The 22,501-nt window shown below is 37.4% G+C and overlaps 1 protein-coding gene across 2 annotated transcripts in view; it reads right to left on the reverse strand.

Moving 5' to 3' along the window:
• Positions 1-15,917: 15,917 nt before the first annotated feature.
• The window catches only part of LOC122805640 (heterogeneous nuclear ribonucleoprotein L-like), a 427,980-nt gene continuing 421,396 nt past the window's right edge, over positions 15,918-22,501 (reverse strand). For both annotated transcript variants that reach the window (XM_044075926.1, XM_044075927.1), the window contains exon 14: positions 15,918-16,341. In XM_044075926.1, the coding sequence (XP_043931861.1) occupies positions 16,292-16,341 (50 nt within the window). In that variant the 3' untranslated portion in view covers positions 15,918-16,291. The remainder of the gene's footprint in view (positions 16,342-22,501) is intronic.

The raw sequence follows: 22,501 nt of genomic DNA on the forward strand, positions 1-22,501 counted from the left end.
GTGCCTCTGCCCATTGATTTTGTGGCAGGTTTGGAATTCCTTTTATCCTTGGCAAGGTGTGAAAATGGAATCTGTATCCTTGTGAGATAATGTCTAGGACCCATTTGTCCTTTGTGACGATGCACCGGTTGTCTAAAAAATGTTAATTTTCCTCCCAAGGGAGCTGCCAAGAGAGTTTTGCTCGGCAGATTGAGGTTTAAGTCATTGTGTTTGCCTTCTAGTAGATTGGGACCTGTCTTCTCCTCCCTTCTGTGTTGCAGTGCTCCATTGGCGAGGTTTGTAAGGGATTTGTGCTTGTCCTCTGCCCCTTGGGCGCCTGTATTTACCCCTCTGTGGTCTGTCAGAAGCTGGAAAGGACCAATTTTGTGTTGGCCAATTTCTGCTGAAGCGTGGGGGTTGTACCTGTAAGAAATATTTGACTGTCTGCATAGATTTTGCCTTATCCTCTATTTTCTTTAAAACCTCTTCTGCTTTAACCCCAAATAAGACATCCTGTTGTAAGGGTGCATCTAGTAACTTTGCTTTAACATGATCAGGCAGAGTTTGTTCCTTTAACCAAGCATGCCTACGTATAACAGACCCAGTAACAGCTGCTCTACAGGAAGCTTCCAAGGAATCAAATCCACATTGTAAAGTATGTTTGCCCACCTGTTCAGCTGCATGCAACAGATCCTGCATTTCCTTGAATTCAGACTGTTGAGGGTGCGTGCTCATCTTTTGTTTTATTTGAGACATTAGGAATTGCTGGTATTTAAGCATGTGGAATTGACAATTTAGTGCTCTCATAGCTAAAGTAGCTGAGGTGTAAACCTTCTTCCCCCACCTATCTAGTGCTCTGGAGTCCCTTTCAGAGGGTAAAGGATTTTTAGCCATAGAAGCCTTAGCCTCTTTGGGACCCTGGGATTTTGTCTCTGGGTCAGCAACAGGGCTTTTGTAAAGGAATTTGTGCGAGTCAGGCACTCTATAATATCTATCTAATTTGGCTGGAGCAGGAGGCAGAGAATCTGGATTTAGACTAGATTCTAAGTAAACATCATCCACAATGTCTAAAACTGGAGGGATAAAAAGTGGTCTGTGCTGGGGGAGTAAAAGAAACTCTTAGAGGCTTTTCTTTGAGTTGGAGTAGTCCTGGCCTTCCCAGTGGAAATGTTCCCTCATGGTATGTAAGGTTTCCCCAAAGGAATAGTCTTCAGGGGGAGAAGCTGAGGGAATGGAATCTTCAGCATCAGAATCTACATAAGGGGGAAAGGGGTAATCCTGTTCCTCAGAGGAGCCTGAGGAAATAGACACTTGATCAGAGGAGGCATAATCCTCCTCTTGTCTAGGCATTTTGTCAGGGGGGGTTGGGAACCCCTGATTAAAGAAATCAAATCTTTGGCCATTTTAAGCATCTGTTTCTTAGGCATGGGGCCTTGAACTGCAGACTGATGTGCAGTCTTTTTTGGTTTTAGAGGAGTCTTAAGCTTAGCATAAGATTTTATGGTGAGAGTAGTCGGTCTGAAGACACTTTCTGAAACCGAAGGTGTTTCCACAGCACCGGCCTCTCCTTCTGCAACGTCGTCAGTAGGGCCTAAAGAAAATGGCTGCATTGGCCTAGAACTCTCTGCTTGAGAATCCAAAGTGATCTGGGGTTCCAATTCTGCGGTCGCCAGGGGCTGCATAGGTGCCTCACTGAAAACTGGAGAACCGGCGACCAGCCCAGCTGAGGCCTCGGAGTCTGGCTTGGATCTAGGCTGCCTGTCTTTATCTTTGCATTTTTTATGCACGCCGGTAGTTGGTTGCTCCGATGGCATAGTGTAATTAAATTTCCTACCGAAGTAGTGTCATGCGAAATCAAAGCGTCACTTTATAGTTCGCTTATTGAACCTAGCACAAAACCGACAACCAGTGACGTCGTGGTCTGGGCCTAGGCAAGGTATACAATAAGAATGAAAGTCCTTATGAGGTATTTGCTTCCCACAAGAAATGCAATTGTTAACTTTTTCTGACATCGGACTGAGGCAAGAAAAGGTTCCCCAACGGGGTACTTAGCTTTGAAGACTTCGGACTGAAATTCGATTCGAAAATCTCAGGTGTCGGCCGACCGGCACTTGAGAACTGCTTCTGCTTTGGGCACTGCGCGGCAAGAAAGACTGAAGAAAATGGCATTGGATGCCTCTTATATACCCCTGGCGCACTGACGTCAGGGAAGAAGCGACAGCAACCGACGCCGGACCAAGACTTTGGAATTCAGGCCAACTGCGGGACCACCTGATGACAGGATAACCCAAGTATGATGACTGCAGCAGTGTAACACGATGAACATCATGTTTATGCTAAAATAAGTAACACGTGAAAAGAACCATATATAACATCTGTATAGTAATAGAAATTTGGCAAGAAAATGAAGGGCGCATATGAAAAGGATGATGTAAAATGACACTGAATTGTGAAACTGCTTTACATAAGTGAACTGATAGCATCTAAGTTGTTGACATTAGACCATCAGAAAGATTACCCCATTCTATACATGTTTAATTTATTCTATAAACTGTAAAATAGGCAGACCTTAGAGCAGATCAAAAAATTCTTTCACTTTCCTGGTTGTAATTTGAGTGTATCGTCCCATGCATAGCCATGTAACACTTTACAAATGTTTTATGAATAAAATTTTGGGCCGGTCTTATCAGGATAAATGAGCCATGATTTCTTATAGGATGGTATCTTAGTTGAGAATTGGTTCCTCATTAAATTAGTAAAATAGATCTGACAGGCGGAGGTTGGGACTGAATCACTACAACTGGCTCACTTATTCTTTGGGGATGACCACAGGGAGGGGTGCCCTGCTAAGAGAGAGTTTCCCTCCCCAAAGGAAAAGCAAGTAAGCTGCCCCACTCCATACAGCCAACTCTCACTACTTGAGAAATGATGTGCCCTTAGGGCTTCCCAGGCTGAAACAAATGGGCCATAAGGCTCTTGTCTAGCCCAGGAATGCCTGGGTCCTATTGTGCAGAATGAATGTGTTAACTGGATGCAAGTACAGGAACTATTGGTTGAGGTCCTGCAGGATATCAAATAAACAAATGAATGAATATCATAAAGACTTAGACCAAAAATAATAGCATTAACTACAAATTTTGGCCCAGTATACAAAACATTGAGAAATACAATGTGGATATTTAGTGCAAGAAAATCACAACTGCTGTTGTAATTCATTCCACTGTTTTTTTTTTTAATTTATAAGGGTTAAATTACAGTAAATAAATGTATACATATTGTTACATTGTTAATGCTTCTTAATTTTGTCTAACAAGTTTCATATGTTTAACATTTTGTGTTTTGTTTCTCCTTTAGCAATTTTCACCCATTTTATGATACAGTAAGTTGTGATTAACAATTTGAAGTATTAGTATATTTTATCATACTTAAGTTTGTTATATTGACTAATATTATATTTTACTGTACTACATTAAATTTCAAAAAAGCAAATTTCAAACAAAATTAATTTTTGAAACCTAAGTAGTGCCTCTTTTATCTATAACATATTTTATTTTGTGATTCCAGAAAAGATTTTCCTTTGTTGTTGTTGGTTTTACCTGTATATTTGCATCACCTAGTATGTATCTTATGTATGTGTGTGTTTGTTAATGTAATACTTAATTATGTCATAGAACTCATTGACAGTATCGTGAGCAGATTTATTTGAATCATTAAGATTATTTCAGTCTGTCTTCCAAAAAATGCAGTTTATTGCATCATAGTTTCTAGTGGTAAAGACAAGGGCAATTTATTTATGAATGCATTTGATTTTACTGTAGACTAAAGAAGGCATACTTTATAATTTGCCAGTTTTCTGGACAACATATTTGGAGCTGAACACTATGATAGCCATGTCAGCTGCTACGCAGTCAGGACTGTGGTGTACAATGGAAGGAACGTGATGTGAAATAAGACTAACAAATGCTGATAGCCTCTTTATTATATTCGCCCACTTTCTCTCATCAGATAGGATGGATGCTACCAGCATCTCCCTGTCCCCTGCCCCTCCCATAGGCAGATAACACGCACTCGTTAGATGTCCTTTTTTCTCCCTTTGAAAAGGAAACAAGTCGGTCATTACCTTCTTTCCTGTGTGATTGGTCTGTTTCCAGACCCTACTCACTTCCATTGGAGCTGGACAATAACTCCACCATTGAAGCCTCCTACAACTACCCTTTACTGGATGATGTATTTTAAATTGCTTACAGGGTAAAAGTGCTGGTCTACTGACACTTTTCAGTCATAGTGTGTTAACTTCGAACATCAAATGGGGATGTCCTATTTTCAGAGAAGTCTGACAGAGCAGTACTCCAGACAAAATTTACCAACTGTTTACAAAAGCAGAAAATTATTAGAAAAATCAATAGGTCATACTAATGCTGTGTGAGGAATCAATAACTTAAACTAATGTAAAATTATCTACTCAGATGAAATTTTGTAACAGACAGTGGGAACCACCTGAAGATAAATTACATTAACGTACAACTTTCATGGAACTAACATTCTAAAATGAGAGAAAGAGATTTAGTAATGTTAGGTTTGCTATCAGTTATCACAAATTTATATGCACCCTAAAACAGTCGGCATTAAAAAAAGTATGGTGAGGCAGAGTGATAGTGTATATAACTCTGAGGTTAAAGAAGAACTATGCATTCTAGAAGGAAGAAAATGTTTAGAAATGCTATATAATCTCAGCAGAGCTAGTTCATTATCAAATGGGATGACCCCCAGCCATTCCAGGGTTCCATTACTTGACTATTTCTCCACAGTTACCATACTCACTCTTCAGACCTGTCAGTGTGCATACTGTTTTCTTTTTTACGTCTACAATGATTACAGATATTTAAAACTTTCATTTCAAATTTTATAGCCCAAACATTCGCTAAACAAACAATACATTCTCACAATAAAAAATGACTTTGCATGAACAGTAAGCTCCTCTGTCCTTGAAACTCAAACTCATTGAAATAGCATTGAAACCCACATTCAAAGAAAATGCATCTGGCCAGTGGTGGATTAAGTTTACTTTTAGTGTGTTTTCAAACTATAAGCCCCTTGCACACATTTGTTGGACCATCCATACATATGTGATCTTTGATGCACATCGTGATTGTATTAAATTATATTCCTTGCATAATATACACTGCTTGTTAGTGTGTGTTTTAAATTTATAGGTTTGAACATTTTTCCAGTAAGCAATGAAACAAAATGTACAAACCAATAATGACAAAACTACCCATTACCAAACATTTTAACCTTAAAAGACCACTCAAACGTCTGTCATTACAATCCAACAATATCAGTCAATATACACAATCTCTCCAGAAGTAAAAGTCATCTGAATAATTCCACATTAAAGAGATCTATAACTAATGAAGAGGTTGCTGCTAGCAATTGGCTTTATATTTCAATGTTTCATGTATAAATTCAGTGCTTGCTGCTCTTGAAGAATGAACTGCCCATGTTATATTTTTAAAAATTGATAAGCTGGTAATGTTACAAAAGGGAATGGCTGTCAAGCTGGCAACAGGTTTATAGTTACTAGGAATCTCATCCAAAGGAGGCACACTCAGGAGTGCAGCACCCCATCCCCTATAAAAGGGGGCACTGCAATATCAGCACGCCATAGCAAGTGTGCTACCTGTTGTGCTACTAACACTGCTTTTAAAAATCATAACACAAACACTTAGCATGAGCAACAGTAAACTTATCTTCCCTTGAAACTCAAAATTCCTTAAAAATACACTGGAACTAGACATTCTTTGAAAATGCACCGAAAGTTAACAGTCCGCGAAATGCACTAGCTGATGACAGTTTGGCATTTAGTGTAAAGGAAACAGGTTCTAGGTTCCTGTGTTCAAGGTAATTTCAAAAGAAGTAACTCCGACTTTTAGTTTCAGAAAAATTAAATTTATGGTAGGTATGCTATGTGTTACTATGGTAACAGATGTCAGAAATATGTTGTATTTGTCATGAAAAAAGCTCTAAAAAATCTGTTATTTTTTTTCAGCAAAATTTAACAAAGATATGAAATGTAAACTATGTACAAATCCTAAAGTTCCCTTCAGTCAAAATTTGGAAGAGCTTTGAAAAGTGACTCTGAACAATACACATGCATACACACATGGACACATGCACATATTACTAGGGCATAGAGCTCCATACACTGTTACTTCTTTTAAAAGCTGCAATCCCTTAAAAAAGTGGGAATATCCTCTTATCTAAGCAGCTTATTAAGTTAGTGTTTGCTTTTTGTTTTGAGAGTTATGTGGATTTCATAGATGGAGAGTAGTGTAGAAACATTTTCTGGACTGCAGTTAAAAAGAGATACACCCTGTTCCAAGGAGTCAGTGAGTTTATATATATAAATTTTGCATGTGAGCCTTTTGAAACTTCAAAATAGTCTTAAACTTCAGTCAGGTACTTACAGTTATCTTCATACAATGGTGATAGTGATCAGCTATTCAGTATTGTTGTTCTAATGTCACTACCATTAAAATCTTTTATAGCACCCTGCACAGAAGTATATTAGTCTGTATAGTTATTTTTCTAAGTGTATTGCCTTGTTTGATTAAGCAAATAAATTCATTCTCTATAAAAAATGTGTGTGGCTGGTTGTTTTATTAATTTATATAGGGTTAACTGCACAAACCTGACAAGTTAAACTGGTGGCATTCTCCATTTTAAGAAATAATGCTCAGCCATGGTTGGCTGTTTTTAAAAGGGCACAGTACTTGTGCCATGGCTGTGCTAGATTGGCCTGGCCGGCAGTAGTGTGATGCCATAAAACATGAAAGGGTATTTGCACTGAAGACATATTATCAGCCCATTCAGGTATGTTTTTTTGTTTGTGTGTGCGTGCCCATGTGCACACAAGTAATTTAACAGTTTGATCTAAAATGCAGTTACTTTTAATAAGATATCATTGAAAGGCACTGGGCTAAGGGTGATGTGTATGAAATTCTGGGAAGCCATTTGTTATATAGCCTTGCTCTGAATGGGGGGGGGGGGATTACCTACAAGCCATTGATGATCTTTTTTTCAGCTCACCATTTACTGAAAATTTTATTTGAAAAATGATGAGCTGAATATAGTACAGTGAAGAAAAAGGAAAAAAAAGTGCACCACCAAAGTGCACCGTATAACACACTTAGGTGAACTTCACCTAGACATAAAACTTTCACAGAAAAAAAACAGTCATCCAAAAAGACAGCAGTGATTCATAGGATTGCCCACTATAGGTTATAGCAGGAACATATTTGGGTGTGACAACCATTGATCAGAGTAAAAGGCAATAGACTATTTGCTGTTTGCCTTTACGTCCAAGCATCTCATATATATTGTCATCAGTATAGCTTATATGCTGATCCCTGACATATTAAATTGTGGTTATGGTGGTTGTACAAACTGGGTTTGTATAGCATGGAAAACAGATTTGTCATCAAAATGTATGAGTACCTTCACAGCCACAAGGTAAGTATACAGAAGTGTGTTAAACAACAGTTACTTAATTTTCTAGAGTCATGAAAAGGTGAAAACGTCTGTAAGGTATGAAAAGATGTCTGTTGTACAACTAGTTAGTGACTGCAAAGTAAAGGGACTTCTATATGTTGGTTTGAAGGGTGAGTTTGTAGCTGGTTTGTAGTGCATTGAATATGAAGACAGCCTCGTGTTCAGAAGATAACTGATTACATTCACGGAAGAGTGGAGCTTGATCTGTGGAAAATGGAGACAAAGCTGGAAATGACACCTTTGGATACTGAATCAGCTGGTAAAATAAAACAAGGCTCTGTGGAACCTAGTCGGACTTTCCCGGTCAACAAATGTTAAATAAATAAAAAAAAATAAAAATAAATAAATGAGGTGCAGATGAAGTAACAACAGGCAGATGTTGAAGCTTTGCAGAGGGAGAAGGTGGTGGTAAACAGAAAGGCAGTGCCAGCATGAGAAGGTGTTCACCCTTCACCAAATGCAGGTGAATAACAGGAAAGGCAACAAAAACCCAGCTGCCAAAGTTATTACCAATTTGTTATATCAGTATAAAAACGGGGATGACTTTTATAGTTTCTTTTAGGCATTTGAAAGTGAATGCAATGAGCATCAAACAGACAAATGAGCTATCTGTTAAAACTGGTGTCCCTCTTTTTAAGAGTATGTAATACATGCAATTAGCAAGTTGAGTGACACTGTGTCCTGATTATACAAAAGATAAAAACTGTATGTGCAAATGTTTCGAGTTACCACCTGAATCTTGTAGGAAAATGTCTAGTGAATATACAAGAAAGATGAAGGAAAGCAGGAACAGCAGTAGTTCCATTGCAGAAATAAGCACTTTGGTGTTCGAGTGGATAACAAAGAAAGTGCTGCTTTGTAAATACTGGGAGATCTTATGATAAAGGTATAAATGCCAGCTATGTTTCCTGAGGATATGAGACTCTGGTTGACAGTCAAGGAGTTTAAAACCACTCAGGAAGTTGGCAGAAAGGGTGACCTCCATCTAGCAAGCAGTTTATAACTGAATAAGAGGGGTTTACCTACCACTAGACATTGACATAAGGAAACCCCTGGGGCATTTTAAAACAATAAAGAAGGTTTCAAAAGATAAAGGGGGTGGGGGCATTGATTACAGCACATGCAAAAGTCTTGGGGTTAGATGATTCTGGTTAATAAAGTGAGGCATGTATGATACAGATTTGTACATGAACACGGTGGAAAAATAAAACCAAGGGAGATGATACCACTGTAGTGGGGTTCTACTTTGAAACAATAAGTGTTTCAACCCACCAGAATGACCTCTACCTACTGTGGTAGAGGGAAAAGAAACCAATGGTAAAATGTTGACACAATGATGTCCCTTCGTTAGAGCTATGGAGGACACACCTTCCTAGGTACCATTGACTAGAGTTTACTTATACAGGGAAGGGGACAGGGAATCAAGTCTGTAGCACTGTTTGATAATATCTTGGCAGACACTTTAATAAGAATTTGTTTTAATGATAATGTCCTATGTGTGCTTGCAATTTTGGAAGAGAAACATTAAAACAAGAATGTGGGGAAGGCAGAGGCTGGGTGAGATCCAGCCAGTATCCACATGTCCAACAGAAGTTATTAATGTAGTTTAGGGAAAAATCTAGGCAGTAAAATCAATGACATACCTGTCAAAAGGAGCTGGATTTCCTTTGGAAGTAGTTTCATCAGGGGACACTGTGGGTAGTAGCAGTAAGACTAAATCTGAGCCACAGCTCCCAAAAGATGCCAGACTCCTTTTGGGAGTATAACTGGGGAGGATCAGGAAGAGTGAGCTGCCACAAGTACAGCTGTCTGATAGCATCATATGGGGTACAAAGGGGTATCAAGGAAGGCTTCTCATTCTCAACGGCAGAAACATCTGTAGAATGGTACAGTGGGTTACTATAAAGAGAGCAGATTCCTGTGGTAGTTACAGGGAGAAGTGGGTGAGGTGGCTTCTAGTTCCAAGGACCTCCTATCTGACCATTTTGGTCATAAATCATTATATTCTTTTTTCAGGCAGTGTATGCACACTTTGCACAAAAAGGAGAATTATACAACAATTCTATTGGCCAGCCATTACAATGTACTATAAGATGCTTCACCAATGCTAAAGTGATTGGCAGGGCAGGAGATAAATATAAGGTTGCTTTGGTAACTTTGCTTGTCATTAACAGACCATTTCAAGGGGTAGTAATGAAGATCTCTGGGCCCTCTTAATACAACAAGCACCACAGATGGGAGTATATCTTGGTGACAGACTATTTTTTATGCTACCAGGTACCCTAAAGTGGTGATTCTAAGTCTGAGGCCATCAAGATGACAAACAATGTAAGAAATGTTCAGTAAGGTGGATATTCTCTAGGAATACTAACAGAGAGAAGGGACCTAATTTCAGACACTCTGACCTGTTTGAGAAAGGATTGTGAGGTAAAGATGCTACAGACTAGCCTGCAATTGACAAACAAATGGCATTATGTAGAGGTTTAACTCTACTCTAAAAATGATGCTGGAAACATTTTTACATGTTAAGTTTTTTTTCAAGTGCCATCTGTTTATTCAAAACCTTTTTACTATTTCTCCCTGTGTATATTTAATTTTCTAAGTATTGCCTACCTTCTTTAATTAATGAATTTGATTATTCTATAACAAAGGGGGTAGTTCTATTAAGTTACATAAAGTTAGTAAAAATAAACTATACAATTTAGTTTTTGGAGGGTTATAGCACTTCATGTAATACATGTGGAGATGGAGAGACCATTTTCCAAACCAATACTTACCAATCTCTTTGTGCAAAAGATCTGGACAAAGCCAAAGGCAGTGGGGGGGGGGGGGCTAAACATACTGAAATTTTTACATTAGCATCCGGTTTCTGAAAGATATAAAGTCTGAAACTTAAATGCTGGTAATTGCTTACTGCCTTCATTCTTCAGTGATTTGCCAGAAAACCAGAAATATTATGAGTTACAGATCAAAAATATAAAACAAAACATGGGCATTCAGCAAAATTCTGGGCATTAATGTCCCATACTAATGGTTCCTAACAGCAAAGTGGTGCCACCTTGAAGAGAGCATAAAATCTCTTGTCTACTTTTTATCCAAAAAATAGAAAATGGGCTATGTGCTAAACGTATTACCCCTCTTTTTAAACATAGGTAATACATGCAGTTATCAAGCTGAGATATATAAGAAAGGGTAAAGGCACAGTACCCCCCCCCCCCCAGACACACACACACATATCAAGATGCTCGGTTTGCAATTATTTATGCTTTCATCTTGCATTTTTTTATAAAAGAGAGCTGATGATTTTAATTGCACACAGTATATAGAGGTTTTGTTTTATTTTGACTGATCATACTTTGTAACTCATTTAGAGATGGTTTACTTTAATTTCATGCAATACAATTTGACATTTTCAAATTCTGCATTTTCTGGTTTAGTAAACAAACAATAGAACCATTGCAAAATTTGTTGCTTTATCTATTTTGATTCCAGTATGCTAATATTTGGATCTCAGCTGAGAAGACATAGAACCAATGAATATTAGGACACAGGAAATATAGTTTGATAAGATAGCTAGTCTGGACAGCTCAGCTGACCTTCAGAAATTCTTTCAATGTATAATTCCCTTTTCTATCGGACTATCCTTAAAACCGGTTAGCCTTTATGTGAATTTGGTGACTGTTCATATAAATGAAAAGATTAACAATTACTCTACTGCGTGAGAAAACTAAATTATTTCTAAAATAATTGATATATCAGCATATTGTATTAATGAAAATGCTTTAATAAGTAAACACATTATGAAATACATAACAAAAATCAGTGTCTGGCAAGTTCTTATACTACAACAGACATAAAATGTACAAGCTTTCTGCCTGCAGTACTGTTTTTGTAACTTATAAAAAAAACACGCAATGATCTATATAAATTTTACAACACTGAATATTCTTATTTACAAAGATTTAATTTTTTACACCATCATAGTCACAAAACTATTAGTTGACATACAGGAACATTACAAAATTCTAGCGCTTACATACCATCTACTTTCATTTATTTTCATTTTAATTTGTTCCAACAAATTATACACAGACATTATCTGTAACTGTGATATACCTCGTTTTCTGATTAAATACTAGCAATCAGCAGGAGTATTTTTTAACTATAATAAATGAAGTACCAACATTACTATAAATTTTTGTGCATCAAAAAAAAAGAACTTCAGTTTACCTATCACTCAATCTGTCAAGATAAATAAACACACAGAATTAGGAAACACAGTAAAAAATTCAGAAATACTTAAGGGCATAGTTGAGCCCCTTGAAGGCAGATTATGCTATGTGGTATCCATTATTGGGAAATGTATCTGGTAAACAGAAAAAAAATCACATTTTCAAAGCAATTATCAAGGTGAGAAAAACACAGTAAAACTGAGAAAATCATAACTGTTCTGTTTTGTAGCTAGTTAGTATAAACCCATGGTCTTAATATTTCTACCATGGGGGATATATATATATATATATATATATATATATATATATATATATATATATATTTTTTTTTTTTTTTTTTTTTGCAATTCTGTTTATCATTTCATGACAAGAGCATATGCTTCTAGCTATCTTTCCTCATTTCTTTTACCCAGGCTAAAAAGCTATTATCCATGGAACATTTTAGTACTGTGTTGGGTACGTTAAAGCTAATTCAGTACGACCTTATTAGCATTGAATTTTTTTCAACTAGAACTAGTTAAAAAGCAATTAAGAACAGAGCATTTCATCCCTACTCAGTGAAGAATCATGACAATATAAAGCATGCAATATATAATGATCATTTGTAAAATAAATTAAATACAAAATAAGATCACAGCCTCAAGACTTCACCACTACAGGGTCTCAGAAAAAGTAGAAGGGGCTACAGTCTGAGGTCATTTTTCTTCTATATGTATAACCTCTGAGTGGTAGCATTGAAATCTGGGTGGGTTAAAGGTGAGTTTTCTCTTCTGGAACAGGATAGGTTCATAATTAAGTACTAAGCTAGCTGCCCTTGTAGGTCATTTCAAGCCTAGCCAGTTTCCCTTCCACTAGTGAGAATCAAACCTTGTACCCTGTGTTTGTGAGATTAACACCTTAACCATTATATCAACTCCCAACTCCAATGTTATTGAAGAGGTTTGTACAGCTATCATAGAATGCTTCATTACTGTTTCATGTTAAATGTTTCTTCCATCTCCAACAATTCAGTCATTTGGGAGCAATGTTGTGTTTTAACTACATTACATTTGACAAATGTAAGGCGATCCATTGATTTTCTGTAATGTGCAGTCCAGGTCACTACCCTGCATTTCAGTAACCATGAGAGGGATTACCCATGCTCCCTATACAGTAATGACTAACTTAAAGCCCTACAAGGAGGGGTAATGTGGTAGCCAAGGACAGAGGACCGTAAAGACTGGTGTCGAGTAGCTGCTCAAACATTCTGGGTCATTCCACCTTGAATAAGTCAGTAATAAATATGCAAGATATAGAGATAGAGAGAGAGAGATACTTAGATAAAGTGTAGGCTTACTGGTTAATATAGTTTATCTAGCTAGCTATCTAGCTGTCTACCCATCCATCCCTATAACTATCCTTTATTGACTAGTTTAGTCCTACTAACCCAGTTAGACTGTTAAGGCTGTAATGATAAAGACAGAATCTAGAGGTACAGAAGTAATACTACCTCCTTCTGTTAAATCCTGTTGAGGTCTCAGATGGAAATAGTGTTTCCAGTTCTGGAGGCCACAGCAAGACCAGGAAGTCAAACTACTATAAAGAGTGCAGAAGGGAGGTAGCAGTGGTCAGTGAGATAGCATGAATGATATGTGAGCATTGTCTGGAAAGAAAGGGAACTTTAATCACTTGAAATTAGGAAAAGGGGGCAAGGGATTATGATTTTGTTCTGCAAAGCCATAACACAGGCATGTAAAAGCTGTTAACTAAAAGGGGAGAAAACTGGAGTTAAGCTTGAATGCTGGCTCCTGGTAAAGGAGTCCAGCTTCAGTATGGATTTGATGAGCTGTTGAATCATGAAGTGAGATAGCAGATAAATGGACAAACTCCCACACAGGATGATACAGTCCGAATTCGTAGAGGTATCCAAAAAGCCACAAGGGACATAGTGCAAATGGGATAACACTGAGGGATGGGCAAGTGGGTGACATCTTGAGCATCTGTGAAAACTAGAAAACACTGTATTTTTTGCTGTCATATGCTATGCACATATTTAGGCAGTGGGCACAGACCACACACACACACACACACACACACACACACTATGTTAGAGCAAATGACTGGAGCTTTAGAACTTTTGAGTGAAGGTTTTGTGTAGTGAAATAGCCAAATTCTGAATCATCAAATGTTAGGTAAGTAGGAGTGGGTAGTAATGCCAAAACATTTATTTGTAACAAAAGTTTCAGCACTGGGGTTGTGTGTATGTTTGTGGGTTGTGTTAGACTAAGGACTAGAGAAAATGATAGATTTGGTGGTCAGATTGGGTAGTGTGTCTATCGGTATGTCTGTGTTTTGTGCAGTGATACTGTTACGGAAAAGTTTTTTTTTTTTTCTTACCAATTATGTAAGGGTAGAGTTAGAGTTACTACATATGAGTATAGGGGAGTTATTTAGGGATTATTTTTAACTTTACAAATTGGAAAATTAATCATTTTCCTTTTTTGATTGGTTTACTGGGTTGATGAAATGGATTTCAGATGAATGGCAATATTAGACTGTTTTGTTAGATAAACAGTGTGCCAATGATTACTGTGCACACTGTTAAGTAAAAAAAAACTTTACATGACTTTTACATAATGCTTTTATGTGTCTGTATATGCATGTATGAGAATTGTGTACTAAAATCAGTGATTTTTTTTTAAGTTCTGAGGACCTCTATAATATTGTATGAATGGTGAAAAGCATGAGAAATTATTATAATCTCTGGAAGCATACGACTTCATGGCACATCATTCTTGGAATTAATACATAAAGCTGCTTGGAGGGGAGAAAGAAAACTTGTGTAGCAAAAAGTTTTGAAATTCACTATTTTTTGTTAGAATTGTATTTTTTGGAATTGTGAGGGAGAGCCTGATATACATATGTGTATGTGTGTGTGTGTATATATATATATATATATATATATATATATATATATATATATATATACATACACACACACACACACACTCACACATATATATATATATATATATATATATATATATATATATATATATATATATATATATATATATTCATTGGCAGAAGTAGGTAATTTCTTGCAAGAGTGTGGCACTAAAAATAGTGGCCTTAGTATAAGTTTTGAAGTAGCATGCAATCACATTGTTGTTTTACCTTTGTCCCATCTTCTGATATTTAGAACTCAAGGTAAACAAACTGAAATATATTGCACCTAATCCACAGACAAGTGGGAGCTACAAAGAAACAAAAAACAAGAACATTCTGGAAGAATAATACCCGACTCCCATTACCTTATTCTCTCTCTCTTTCTGGAACCTCAGAAGACCCTCTTCGACATTTTGTGTTGCTTGTTTCCACTTCCTTTGTACAAGGACATTTATTTATATTTACCTGTGTCTGTTTGATAATTTGCAAATGACTTTAGTCTCCTTTATGTTATCCCAGTCTCCAGAATTGATCAAAGGGCTCTAAATGAGACCTTACTAGGGATTTGGACAAAATCAAGGCCGTCTCCCACTTTGTTTTGACAAAGGATACCCCCCTCCTACATGCATGATCATACTGTCAACTTATTTAAATGCATTCTAGTGCCTGGTCTTATTCGCATTAATTAGGTATGAATATGTTTGACACCATCTTTCTTAAAAATTCACAATACTCCATTTTTAGCAAATGTCTTTAAATGCAGCATTTGAAAGATGTTCACACTAAAGCCCACATAAATTACACTTGCACTTTTCACTTTGGTCATTCTCAAACTAATTTCACAAAAATATTATTCTTGATATAGGGCTATGCAGAATTGTTAGAGAAAATATATCCCCATAAAGTGTGTGTGGATTCCTATAATTTATTCTTCATATGCAAATTTAAGTATTAATGCTTTGTAAAAATAATGATGTTAGTCAGAAGCTAAAATGCTAAATACATAATATTGGTATAATGGTTGCATAAATTATCAATAAAGTACCACTTCTATACGAATAAATGCTTTTCAATTCCCCAATACAAATTTGGAGAAGAAATTCCTTGAAATTAAAGGCTCTTTCTTATATTTTTTACTTTCAATTAAAAAAAAATTTACTTAAAAATTAAACAGCAAGCAGTACCACCACCATAAATAAATGCAGACAATGTGGGAATAACAAAAGCTATTTTTCATTCTTTTAATATCACTCTATGAAGTAAATTAAATCTTCACCAATAAAAGTACGTACAAATGCATATTTACAACTTTGTTTTCTAGAACATACTTTTCAGTTCAACTTTCAATTCCTGATTTATATGCTCCTTACAATTACTTTATAAATATCTTCAAAGAAATCTTTTTACAAAAATGTAAAAGTCAGAAATATCTCCTTTATATGGAAGAGTTGCACAATAAGTGACCTTTGAAGGTCTTCATTCAGACAGTACACCGCTGATTGGTAACAGCACTGCTTTTAGTTCAGCATCAAAAGCCCGAGTCAGGTAAGGTCCCTTAGTCCTTTGTAAGGTCATTTTAAACATAGAGTAGTACTGTCTGCTCATTCGGCATTGGAGAAGCAGAGCCGCAGCGTATATGGAATTTGGCCATCTGCAAAACAAACCAGAAAAGAAAATGTAAAATTTTAATTTAACAGAAGTATTAATTTTTTTTCTTTTCTTCTTTTCTTCCTTTATTCCTTCATTAACTCAACCATTCATTTATTTAGTGAAACCACCTTTATCCTATTCTGATCACAGGTCAAGCATAGCCCACAACAGCATTTTGCATGCATGTATCATCAGCAAGAACAACACACACATACTTTCTTTTCTTGCTGTCAGAATGTAATACTCTCTCTCTCTCTCTCTCTCTCTCTATATATATATATATATATGGGTCACCTTTAAAATCTCGAAATCGTGTTTGCCCGAAACGGAATCCGACGGGACAAGAATACCGAGAACGCAGATGACCAAAAAGGACGGACTCGGTAAGTGTGCGATCGAGTGAGGGATTTAGTGTTAGGGAGCGGACAGGTAAGTGTGCGATAGTGAGGGACTGTGGGTTAGGGGTGGGTTAAGTGAGTTAGGGTTAGGGTGCAGGTAGGGTGTGTGTGCGATGGTGAGGGACTGTGGGTTAGGGGTGGGTTAAGTGAGTTAGGGTTAGGGTGCAGGTAGGGTGTGTGTGCGATGGTGAGGGACTGTGGGTTAGGGACTCGGTAAGTGTGCGATCGAGTGAGGGATTTAGTGTTAGGGAGCGGACAGGTAAGTGTGCGATAGTGAGGGACTGTTGGTTAGGGGTGAGTTAAGTGAGTTAGGGTTAGGGTGCAGGTAGGGTGTGTGTGCGATGGTGAGGGACTGTGGGTTAGGGGTGGGTTAAGTTAGTTAGGGTTAGGGTGCAGGTAGGGTAAGTGTGCGGTAGTGTCGGACCTTAGGGTTAGGGTTTGGGTTAGGGATATATATATATATATATATATATATATATATATATATATATATATGGATCAGTGTTATTTCGCCGAAAATTTCTGCAGAGGGTCCAAATCGCCAAACATCCATTTTGCCGAAAATACTACTGACAGTGTATATGCCCTTTTCCCCACTGTAGTGCGATCTTGGAGTGAGAATATTAAAGTGGGGGGGTGTGGGGGGTGTGGCGTGCACACCCCCCCACACACAGTACAGTTTAATATTGTCTAGTATTGTTTTATATTGTCCAGTCCCTATTAAAAGCATGAGTAATTAGTTTATAACCTGAGTAGGTGGAGGGCTATGCCCCCACATGTCCTGTTGAGGGGGGCTGTGCCCCCACACACACCCTACCTTAATATTCTCACTCTGAGATTGCACTACAGTGGGGGAAAGGGCATATACACTGTCAGTACTATTATCAGCAATTTGGACCCTATGTCAAAAATAAATTTTCAGCTAAACTGATTTTTGGCAAAATGTCCTTGACCCATATATGATAATATCATGAAATATTGAATTCTGAAAAGGACAAATCTAAAATGAGTGAAAACTGGACAAACGAAAACTATTTTTTTTTTGTAGGGCTAGACACCTAGACAATGGGCAATGTATTAAAAAATACCATTTCAGTTTGCTAGACAAAGACAGAAAGATAAAGAAGATAGTCAGACACCCTTCATAAGGTATGCTAGTGACAAACTGCTCACAAATCCACAGGACAACAACAGCAGATGGAAACAGTACTTCTAGAAGCTTCTGAAAGAAGAAAACCCCACAGAAGCTGAACTGTCCCAGACATGGCCTGCAATGGCAGAACGGGATGAGCCCACCATAGAAGAAGTAAGAAAAGCCCTAAAGAAAATGATGTTAGAGAAAGCAGGCTCAGATGAGGTCACAGCAGATATGATAAAGATGCTGGGTGAGGTGGGGAGAAATGGATCATGAGGGCACTCATAGCAGTGTGGTAAGAAAGGCAGATCTGAGATGACTGGAGAACAAGCAAACTAGTGCCAGTATTCATGAACAAAGGGGACATTCACAACTGTGGTCAGTACAGAGGTATCAGACGCATTGCATGACAGTTCTGGAGAAGGTGATTTATAAATGAAAGTAATACAGGAGATAAGTAGTTTGGGTTTAGATCAGGAGGAGCGCAACTGACCCAGTGTTTGCAGTGAGTCACATAGTTGAGAAGAACTAGATATGAGGAAAGAGTCCACCCAGGAATTCCAAAACTTGGAGAAAGCATATGACAAGTTTCCAAGAAAGCTGATTTGTGAAGTTCTGCAGTGGTTCAAAGTCCAGAAACTTTGGCAGAGTTAGTGCAGACTATGTACAAGGACCTAATGACTCAAGTACAGACAGCGTTCGGTCTCACAGAGGGGGTTGTTCCCAGTGGGAGTGGGTCTGCACCAGGATTCAGCTGTGAGTCCACTGCAGTTCTGGTGATCGACTACATTAGCAAACAGATCAGACAGGAAAGGTCAATAAAGTTGCTGTATGCAGATGATGTGGCATTATAGGCAGTCTCTGAGCAAAAGATAGGGGAATGGAATGCAAAACTGAAGGTACGTGGGATGAAACTGAGTACAGACATGACAGCTGTAATGGCAGCAAATGGTGGAGATTAGAAGAAGATGAGAACTGAGATAGAAGGAATAATAGTGTAATAGGGTAACAGCTTCAAGTATCTGGTAGAAGTGGTTGAGGAAAAGGGAAGTCTGAATAAGGAGGTCAAAGCTAGAATCACAGCAGCTGTAGCCAGCTGGCACAAAGTGTCAGGTGTAGTATATGACAGAAGAATGACAAAGAAGCTGAAATGTAAGGTGTACAAAACAGTGGTGCAAGCAGTACTACTGTGTGGTACACAAATATGGACAATGAAGGGAGAGCATTTGAGGAAGCTAGAGGTGAAGGAAATGAAGTGCCTGAGATGGGTGGCAGGTGACACACTATGGGGACAGATGAAAAAATTAAGGCATAAGAGCAGAAGCCAAATCTGCTGCATTTGCAGTAAAGGTTGAAAAGAACTAATTACAGTACCTTGAGCATGCTTGCAGAAAAGCAGACAATAATCTGGTGAAGAAGATTTGGGACAGACAGGAAGAAGGCAAAAGGAAACAAGGGTGTCCAGCAAAGAGGTGGATGGATGGTATGAGAGAAGATCTGTGACAGTCAGGCATGAGTGTCGAAGAAGGCAGGCCACTGACATTGAATAGGGAGAGACTGCAACAGCTGACGTAACACCCCGACTCTATGTAGGAAATAGGAAAAAGTTGGTTGATGATGATGATGACATAGGGTTAAGGTTATGGGCAGATGTTGGGGTTAGGGTTAGAATTATGCTCAGGGATAGCATGCATGATTAAGGCAGGCAGGGGGTTCACCCCTACACTGATGTACACCACCAACCATAAGCATAGCGGGTGTTTCCTTGACTTTGAAAAGATTAAATATCTTGAACAAATCATTATCAATCCAACCAGGGGCCTTAACATATTTGTTCTTGCCTTAACATGGTCCCTTCTTGCAAAATTCCTGAGTAACGTCTTCTCTAGTTAAATCTGCTCATAAATCCATGCTCTTCTCTTTCAAAACTTTCAAAATAACTACCTCTCTATTTATGTATGTATGTACATATATGTGTGTGTGTGTGTGTGTGTGTGTGTGTGTGTGTGTGTGTGTGTGTGTGTGTGTGTGTGTGTGTGTGTGCGTGTGTATGTATTTATGTTCAGCAGACTAGTGGACTGACCCATGAGGTCCCATTTCAGCTGCATTCCAAAAGATAGTAATTGAATGGCATTAGATGCAAAAGTGAGGAACACAGGAGCGGCTTTTGGTCAGTTGCTGCCCTAGGCAAAAGGTCTACACAGCACTACCCCAACACCACACTGTGCCCCCATCCTGGTCTATATATATATATATATATATATATATATATATACCTCGATTATATGCTAATTGTCACACTAAGAACAGAGTGTATCTTGCTAAGTGCTCACTCTGTGAATCATATTATAAAAAGAACCAAACTCAGAAACTGAACACAAATCCACAATCCAAATAAGCTCAGAACACCACAAGCGGCTTCCATGTACACAAGTCCCTTTAATTCTGTTGAAAAACTTGATAAAACACTTTAAAAAATACCACAAAATGAAAGGTAAGTGGTTGAACACTTTTGTCTGTTAATTCAACATCTTCAAAACCACTAGCAACTAACACAGTAAGCTTACAATAGGCTTTCAAAAACACACACTCCTCAAAAATAACCAATCAAAGCTGATATTCAAATAAGGAATACATACACCCTATTAAAAATGTTATGATTCTTTATCGAACAAGGAATGCCACATTTTTGTGGATTTTGTAGAGATCATATTGAAGAATAATTACATTGTCTTTTGAAGGGGAGTATTTTCAGCTGGCATAAGAGGTAGCCATTGGTGCTGCCCGCGCTCCTTTATATGCAGGAATTGAAGTTGATTTTAACTGTGATTGTAATACATCAGGTGTTGTATATGAAGCATATTGTGATAAATGTCATTCTTACTATGTGGTAAAACATGATGCATGCTGAAAAAGGGAATTTACAAGTAATATTATGATATGCAAAGCTCGAATATGAGCAATGCATTCTGCAAACACAAGCTGAAATACACTGAGAATAAGATTTTGTTTTATTCCTTAAAATTTCCCATTAACCCCAGAGGTGGCCCCTGAAAATTAGGCTCGAATACAAAGAACTTCTATGGCAGTTATGTTTAAATGCAAGGACGCAATCTGATATGAATGACATGGTTTCTTTAAGTAGCATTTTAAACTGCATGCTGCTAAGTTATAAAGTGTATACTGGAGTTTTGTATTAAATTATAATAGATTTAACAGTATGGAGCTGTGATTAAAAATGTGTAGTTTCATCATGTATATTTATTTTATTTAAATGTGTTTTTAAGTATGATTTTTCTTAATTTGTTATTAATGGATTGTAATTAGTTACATGATGCTTTATTTAAGAGGCCGGCCACATGATATTTGTTCTGATGAAGTCCAAGTAACAGTTCTTAAAGGACGAAAATGCTTAACAATACTTTCATTAAACTCATTTGTTATAATAATACTTTGGATTTTCGGGTATTTTTAGTCATTTGAAGGTGGACCTGCTTATGTACTGGCATTTATCGCATTTTCTTCTTTGTTGTGGTTATTTGTTTAGTGGGATCTGTTCTCCTTTGCAAAGTTTTAAAATGTGGTAGAAAAAATTAAGAGAGGTATTAGAAAAAAAAAAAGATGAGGATGAACTCCATATATCCCCTGAAACCAAAAGCAAGTACAGGTTCTTCTTCAGCGATATTATGAAGTTAAGTTACATCAGCCAGCAATTTCTGAGTTGATAAAATATAATAACACTTACTTAGACAAAGAATAAAAAAAATAAAATCCTAGATAAAGTCAGTGAAAATACCCTTCCAACATTCATGTCCACCTGATCCTTCAGTTCCAGGTTCAGCCTAATATGACAATGGAACCATCTCTCACAGTTTCATATAATTAGTTTCAAATACTTGGAATATCATCTTAATGGGTCATGATAATATACCAGTTTACTTGATTATTAGTGCCCATTACAGCTTATCTGAGATGTTGTTCAACCTCTATACATAAATCTTTTCAACAGGTTAAATTCCTGAAGCATGAGCAACCATCATATTGCCATTACACAAAAGTGACCCATCCACTGACTCTAGAAACTTTACAATCATCTGTTTCACATAGAAGTATCACTTCTAACCTCATTGAATTAGACATTAAAATCTCTTAATCTGAGCGCATGTTAATTTGTCTTGGTCAAAGCAAGCCTTACTTCCTTATCCTCATCAGGGTCATTGAAAAGGTCACTGAAGCAGTAGATAGACAGTGAAGCATCTGATAGCCCTCCCCGGAATTACTGACAAACTTGTAAATTTGTGTGTTCAATAGCTAACTGTTGGTTAATACAATTCATGTAGTGGGAATTTCAGGCAAACCTCTATAAGGAAAAATTTCAAGCGATGTTGTTTATGTCTTGGTAGTGATTCCTCTTGTATTCAACCTTTACTTCTCAGGGCTGCAATTCAGTACCCGTGAACTCTGGTTAACTAAGTCTGCAGATGGCTTATTATTGAAACTGTTCTTCATTCATTCACTGACATGAAAATGCTCGAGCAAGGGACAGACTATGCCAAGAGTTAGTGCAGGAATAGTGATCACAATCTAAATGCAACTAATACAGTGTAGTTCACCTTGTTAAACAAAAT

The sequence above is a fragment of the Protopterus annectens genome, chromosome 6.part1 (genome assembly GCF_019279795.1).
Source record: "Protopterus annectens isolate FY-2018-M chromosome 6.part1, PAN1.0, whole genome shotgun sequence".
Taxonomy (NCBI): Eukaryota; Metazoa; Chordata; order Ceratodontiformes; family Protopteridae; genus Protopterus; species Protopterus annectens.